This window comes from Lathyrus oleraceus, chromosome 5 (assembly GCF_024323335.1).
Source record: "Lathyrus oleraceus cultivar Zhongwan6 chromosome 5, CAAS_Psat_ZW6_1.0, whole genome shotgun sequence".
Taxonomy (NCBI): Eukaryota; Viridiplantae; Streptophyta; class Magnoliopsida; order Fabales; family Fabaceae; genus Lathyrus; species Lathyrus oleraceus.
The window spans coordinates 175,302,608-175,310,233 of NC_066583.1; the positions used below are offsets into that span (position 1 = coordinate 175,302,608).

Genomic DNA, 7,626 nt, shown 5'->3' on the forward strand with positions numbered 1-7,626 from the left:
AAAGATACAAATATGATTAGCCCATTTGTCTCACTTATTCAAGTGAAAATGATCAATTTAGGATTGAGAGAGATAAAGAGAAAATAAGGATTCAAAAGAGAGAAAAGATGAGAGAAACTTATTCCCATTTTTCTGAAACAAGTCTCACTAAATCGACGATCCTCAATTTTTTAACCGTCGGATCAAGCTCAATTTTGGAAGGAAGTTTTGTAACACATGTATCTAACTTTTGACCATTCAGAATTTCAAAATAAGGTCTGAGGTGAGAGATATATACTTCGCACTGAAGCTGTAGATTTGGGAACGTTTTCAGCATTTTGATTCTTATTTGTAAGCTAGTTGCTTTGTGATTTGCGGTTGTTAGAACTAGTTTATGAATCACTTTAAGACTCTCTTGTACCATTAATTTATTACATTTGAACTTTTTTTTTTGTCTGGACGACTCATGATTTTTACTCTCATATTGAGGGGGTTTTCACATCAAAATATTGGTGTTCTTTTGTTCCTTTATTTGTTCGATTTGTCATCTTATATTTGTTGTTGATCCTCAAGGACTTTTGAGACTATTTTCTAATGCTATCTTTACCAGGGTCTTGGGAGACGTTTCGAGTTTCTATCACAAGTTTTACTTCTAGAGACGTTGTTTCTTTGAAAACGACTAAGGATGGTATTCTTAATGAGGTGATGAGAAGGAAAGTGTGTGGTTCTTCATCTCAACCCAAGGTACTTGTCACTGAAAATAGGGGTAGAAGTCATAAAAAGGAACCAAAGGATGGTAGAGAGAATATCATAAGCAAGTCCAAGTTGTGATATAAGAAATTGAAGTGTCATTGTTGTCACAAAACAGGACATGTACAGAGGTATTGCTATTAGTGAAAAAGAGATGACAAAAGAAAGAAGGGTAAGTCTAAACAAAGAGACCATGAATATCATGATGATTATCAGTGTTACTACTGCTATTATGGATGATCTTGTTATTTTCCGTTATCATCGGCCTGTTAGTCTTGTATCAGACGAGAGCATCACAAGTCTAATGTTTGGCTAAACTTTGAATTTGGAATTGCTCTGAATCATGTTTGGACTGTATTGACTTGTTTATTCTCTTAGATATTTCTTGGTTTACATTTGCTTGATTTTCATTTGTTTGGAAAGAGAATTGATCTCATGGTAGTTATCTTGGTTGATTTTATTTCAAGTAACTTTGAGAATTGCTTGCTCAAAAATTTCTTTGACTTGATGCTTTAATGGTTTTGGGTTGTTCTTAAATAGGTGACACATGTGGTAAATGCAACAAGAACAACCCATTAGGGGCTGCCAAGAGTGGACAATCAATGGTAGCAAAGTGGAGCAAACAAACTCGAAGATCAAATGGTTTGTTAAATATGTTTTTTTTATTATGTTTGGCATGTTTAGTTTTGCTCCAAAGTGAATGATGAATGGTGAAGAATGGAGGGAGACTTGGCGCAAGGGAGGGTCCCTTGGTTTGTAATCCAAATAGGCTTAGAAATCAAACAATTTGCAACATTCTTGAATAATTTGTAGCATATTTTGTAATGCTTCAAAGTTCCACTTGAGATGCGGAAAGAATTTGCAAAGACGTTTGTAACTTTCAAGCCAAACTTAAATTGAATAGAGACTTGTAGTTTTTTAAATCCACTTGCATCCATTTGGATCTTTTGTAAACTAAGAATTCTGTATCATTTTGAATCTAATGGTTGAAGTTTGTATCAATGTTTTTCTTTTGTAGTCTTAAAACTTGATGCAATACCATAACTTTGTAAATTCAAATGTTCCTTCAATTTGGTGTTCACTTTCAAGTAATTTTATTGTAGAATTCATGTGAACAACTTGACTTGTGGGCAATTTGCATGTGTGCTTCACTTAAAAGTCAATCCTACTTTGCATTCGCTTTGAATTTTGGAGGCATGTTGTCTTTCAAGTTTGTTATATGAGCTTAATGAAAGTAAAATGACAACTTGAACTAGAGTGACATATTGGTTTTGATCAACTAATGGGCTAAAGTACTAAGTGTTATGAAGTTATAGTTCAAAAGTTCTCAATGGCCCTATAATTCAAACCACTTTAAAAAGCCCTAAAAAACACCTCATGATCTTTTATCAAAGAAAAACCTCCATCTTTTAACTTATGTAAATTGGATGAAATAGTCACATGGACCAAATGGAACTCAAGACCTATTAAAACATTGCAACAAAAATAGTGGAGGACCAACGAGTGAAACTCACATCAAAGGAACTTGCATTATGCTAAACCTTAATTGGAACATGCACAAGTCAATCTCAAGTGAACCCTTGTCCTCCAAAAGCAACAAGATATTAGGTCAAATAAATGAAATGAGAGCCATAATGTGATGATGATGTAGCAAAAACCTCTACAATAGGATAAAAGTCTGGATAAATTTTAGGGTGTGACATATTCCATTCAGGAATCAGACATGAGTCGAGAAATGATGGTAATGGTGGATCAAGGCTTCTGATGTGGTAGAGTGAGAAACCTGCAAGATTAACACTCCAACGACCAAGTCAATATGTGAGGAAGAATATTGAAGTAAAATTAAATTGGAAACTTAATCTCGCTATTTTTTAGAAATGAATTGTGGGGAGCTATTTTGGACCAAATAATCAATCCGAAAAAACATTGTATCTCAAACCATACACTTGTTGTAAACTTCATGTTCTAGGCAAATGAACTAACATGTGTACTATTGTGATTTGTGTTTTTTGTCTAAGGTTAGAGATGTCACATCTTAGTCTAAAAAATATACAAGTAAACGACTATGAGTTGTGTGTTATCTATATCATCACACTTTCTAGTTGAAACGGTCAAAAACCAAAAAGCCTCATCTTGTGAATGATTTGCCGGGTCCAAATTATGACCCGTTCTTTTCCAAGTACTACAAAAACTAAAGTCAGCATTAATCATAATGCACGAAAGATTAAAGTGTGAAGCTGCATTATTACTTTACCTCCACAGTCAGAATGATCCATATACAACATATTTTGTTTCTATGTTTCCTGCTTCATAATTTTCATGTCATCATTTGCAACAACAAAAACACAGACAGAGATATCCTTCTATCTTTCAAATTTCAATTAACTGACCCAAACAATGTTCTGTCAAATTGGACAGCAGATTCAAATCATTGTAACTGGTATGGTGTCAACTGTTCTAAAGTTGGTGAAAGAGTTCAATCTCTCACCTTATCAGGACTTGGTCTCTCTGGTAAACTACCTTCTAATCTCTCCAACCTCACTTACCTTCATTCACTTGACCTGTCTAAGAACAATTTTCATGGCCAAATTCCTACCCAATTTGGTCAGTTCACACTCCTCAATGTCATTCAATTAGCTTTCAACAATCTCTCAGGTTCACTTCCACCACAATTGGGTCGACTGCATAATCTAGTAAGTTTAGACTTTTCTGTCAACAATCTCACAGGTGAAATCCCTTCAACTTTTGGCAATCTCTTTTCTCTTAAGAATCTTTCTCTGGCAAGGAACAAGCTTGTTGGTGAGATTCCAATTGAATTGGGCAATCTCCATAATCTTTCAAGACTTCAACTTTCAGAAAATAATATCACTGGCAGGTTTCCTACTTCGATTTTCTTCAACCTCTCTTCCTTAGTTTTCTTATCCCTCACAAAGAACAATCTATCAGGCGAGTTGCCACAAAATTTTGGCCACGCCTTTCCAAATTTAACCACACTTGCTCTCGCAACCAATAGGTTTGAAGGGGTGATTCCAAATTCTATATCCAATTCATCCAATCTTCAAATTATTGATCTTGCTAACAATAGATTTCATGGGCCAATACCTCTTTTCAACAACCTAAAGAACCTCACTCATTTGACACTTGGTAATAACTATCTCACTTCCACAACATCATTGAATTTAAAGTTCTTTGATTCACTTAGAAACTCCTCTCAGTTGCAAATTCTTATGGTCAACGATAACAACTTGACCGGTGAACTTCCAAATTCTGTTGCCTATCTCTCAGGCAATCTACAACAGTTCTGTGTTTCTAATAATCAGCTAAATGGAAGCATTCCTAAAGGAATGAACAAGTTTCAAAATCTCATATCCTTCTCTTTTGAACAGAATTATTTCACCGGCGAGTTACCAATAGAATTAGGATCACTCAAGAAATTGGAGCAGCTATTGATATACCAAAACAGATTGTCAGGTGAAATTCCAGATATATTTGGCAATTTTACAAATCTGTATATTCTTGCATTAGGAAACAACCAATTCTCAGGTAGAATTCACGCAAGCATTGGACAATGCAAAAGATTGAGTCTTCTTGACTTGGAAATGAATAAGCTTGTTGGTGTCATACCAGTGGAGATTTTTCAACTCTCTGGATTGACAACTTTGTACTTACACGGAAACTCTTTGAATGGTTCGCTTCCTCTTGAATTCAAGATGGAGCAGCTAGAGACCATGATTGTTTCAGACAACAAGCTGTCGGGGAACATTCCTAAAATCGAAGTAAACGGCTTGAAGAAACTTAAGATGGCAAGAAATAAATTTAGTGGCTCAATTCCAAATAGTCTAGGAGATTTAGCATCCCTTGTGGTCTTGGATTTATCATCAAACAATCTCACTGGTCCAATTCCTGAGAGTTTAGAAAAGCTTGAGTATATGGTTAGGTTAAATTTGTCTTTCAACAAATTGGAAGGAGAGGTTCCTATGAAAGGTATTTTTATGAACCTAAGCCAGGTTGATCTCCAAGGTAACAACAGATTATGTGGCGTTAACAATCAAGTTATGCACAAGTTGGGAGTCACTTTGTGTGTTGCAGGTAAAAAAAACAAGAAAAACATTTTACTCCCTATCATACTAGGGATTATAGGTGCGATTGTTTTGTTCGCTTCAATGCTCTATCTGTTGTGGCTGCTAATTTCCTTAAAGAAGAAACATGAGGAGGAGAAAAGAAGTTTGTCACCAACTCCTCTGAAGGGTTTGCCTCAAAATATATCCTATGGTGATATTAGGCTTGCTACAAACAATTTTTCTTCTACAAACTTGGTTGGAAAAGGAGGCTTTGGTTCTGTTTACAAGGGTGTGTTCAACAGTAGCACTTACGAAAGTCAAACCACCATACTTGCTGTTAAAGTTCTTGACCTGCAACAAAGAAAAGCCTCTCAGAGTTTTAGTGCAGAATGCGAAGCTTTGAAAAACATTAGGCATCGGAATCTTGTCAAGGTGATCACTTCTTGCTCTAGCACTGACTACAAGGGGGGTGATTTTAAGGCACTGGTTATGCAATTCATGCCTAATGGTAATTTAGAGACGAATTTATACCCAGAAGATCTCGAGTCAGGATCTTTACTAACCTTGTTGCAAAGGTTGAATATTGCTATTCATGTGGCATCTGCCATGGACTACTTGCACCATGATTGTGATCCACCAATAGTCCACTGTGATCTTAAACCTGCCAATGTCCTGCTAGATGAAGATATGGTTGCACATGTAGCAGATTTTGGATTGGCAAGGTTTCTCTCTCAAAATCCATCAGAGAAACATAGCACCACGCTGGAATTGAAGGGGTCAATTGGCTATATCGCCCCAGGTACTTAATAATGAATTTTCCCCCTTTGATTTGTACTTTCTTTTACCTTCTGTTTTTGCATAACTTATCTAATATTGGGATGACATGTTTCAGAATATGGTCTAGGAGGCAAGGCTTCAACTAGTGGTGATGTGTACAGTTTTGGGATCCTACTGCTAGAGATGTTCATAGCGAAAAAACCAACAGATGAAATGTTCAAAGAAGGATTAAACATGAACAATTTTGTATCAGAGATGGGTGAGAAGCAATTACTGAATATTGTTGATCAAAGGCTTATTAACCATTATGAATATTCAACACAAAATTTCAGCAGTGATAGTCATAGTGGTGGATCAGGCGACATCAGCTATAGTGATGGTAGTAACACATACTGGACTCACAAAGCTGAGGAGTGCATAGCTTCTGCAATGAAAATCGGCTTGTCATGTGTAGCACATCATCCCAAAGATAGGTGGACCATGAGAGAAGCCTTATCAAAATTACAAGGAATTAAGCAGTTTATACTAGGCTTGTAATGTTGGTGTCATGCTTGTGGATAATCTGTAAATATCTGTCATAAGTCTCATGTTCTTCCATAAAAGTACTTTATATATGAATAGGAATCTAAAAATAGTTATGAATTGTGAGTTCTAAATTTCTAATGCATATTTTGGTTCATCCAGATGCATCCGTTTTTTATATTTAACCATCTAAGCCACAATCATTCAGATTTAGACCTTTAATCTATGTATGTACCTGGCGCAGGAAAGGAACATTTGGAGTACGAAGGACAAGCTTTGATACAGAACTGTTCGCAGAAATTATGCAAACAGACCGACGATGAGGTGCATTAGATAGTCGGTATATAGAGTTCACCACATCCTACAAAATAATTAAATCCAAAACCATATATGTAACTAATTCCTCGTTCTATAGTAACACACAATCAAATATATCTGAAATCAATCTGAATTGCTTATTTCATGCACCTGGCTAGCATTCAATTTTATTTTCTTGGAAGGAGTTTCGAAAATGGTTTCAGGTCCCTCTAATTTTCTCTTTATTAGTTTTGAGAAAGAAGAATCACTACTAGTACCACCCTCACTCATTGCTACATCATCACCACCACCGCCACCCTTGTTTGGAGGATGAGTAGTGGAACTGATCATCTTTGCTGATAATCTGTAATATTTAAGGTAGTTAATAAACAATACAGCTCGACCAAGTATCAGTGTTCTTGACCTGTCTATAACTTTACAACTACTTAAAAATACTTAGTTAATCAATGTAGGTCCTCCAATACCCTCCAAAATCCTCCTTCAATACAAATTTTGAGTTTCCCAAATTAAGGGGATATTGTGTTATGAATAAAAACAAACCCTCCCCACCTAAATCCCTCTATTTTTTTTACTCAATATTTTTTTTCCAAAATCTTCCTCTCGAAACTCTTTTACAAAACCTTGGAGAATGTTCTCCATAGGACTGCAGTTTTTAATAAGTATAATTATTAGCATACCAGAACCATAGGTGAGAGTGAAAGAGAAACCATTAGGAGAATGCTTTCTAGCTTCGTCATCTTATTGCTCCCAACTGCACAATATTAACAAGTACTATAAAATATCGGGACGGTTTGGCTGCAGAAAGTAAAAGAGAGATTATCTTATAATTTGTTCTCTGTTCCAACATGTGGGAGTGAGTCTGTTAATTCTCTGCAGTATTCTGTTGGTCTTGCAAGTTCAAATTTTGATCTGAAGTCAATATCTATAATAAGCCTCATAGGATCATCAATGTTGTTCTCATCTTCAATCATAACTTCAATATACTCGTATTCACCAGCAGGACATCCTAAAGAGGTGGACCAAGAAGTTTGATAGAGAGAAGCATTAAAACCATCTTTCACGTTCTTTTAACAAACCATCTACTAAGAATTGTTGTTTTCTCAGAACCGTGTCTTCCTCTCATATGCTTCAACACAAACTTCATAACCTTAGCTTCTTATAAAGCTGTATCACTCCTTAAAATGTCCTGCAAAATAAAAACAAAAATAAAGCCCAACTT

The 7,626-nt window shown here is 35.7% G+C and overlaps 2 protein-coding genes across 2 annotated transcripts; one reads left to right on the plus strand and one right to left on the minus strand.

The window, feature by feature from the left end:
* The first annotated feature begins 2,859 nt into the window (after positions 1–2,859).
* Positions 2,860–6,232, plus strand: LOC127081441 (probable LRR receptor-like serine/threonine-protein kinase At3g47570). The gene is made up of 2 exons (XM_051021689.1): positions 2,860–5,589; positions 5,683–6,232. Exons 1-2 carry the CDS (start codon positions 2,997–2,999, stop codon positions 6,102–6,104), a joined length of 3,015 nt encoding a protein of 1,004 aa, XP_050877646.1. The 5' UTR covers positions 2,860–2,996; the 3' UTR covers positions 6,105–6,232.
* LOC127081442 (uncharacterized) lies at positions 5,984–7,226 on the minus strand. Its single transcript, XM_051021690.1, has 4 exons — positions 7,085–7,226; positions 6,558–6,750; positions 6,325–6,450; positions 5,984–6,129 (listed from the first exon to the last, which is right to left on the minus strand). The coding sequence occupies exons 2-4, from the start codon at positions 6,735–6,737 to the stop codon at positions 6,088–6,090; spliced, it is 348 nt and encodes a 115-aa protein (XP_050877647.1). The 5' UTR covers positions 6,738–6,750; positions 7,085–7,226; the 3' UTR covers positions 5,984–6,087.
* Between the last annotated feature and the right edge of the window lie 400 nt (positions 7,227–7,626).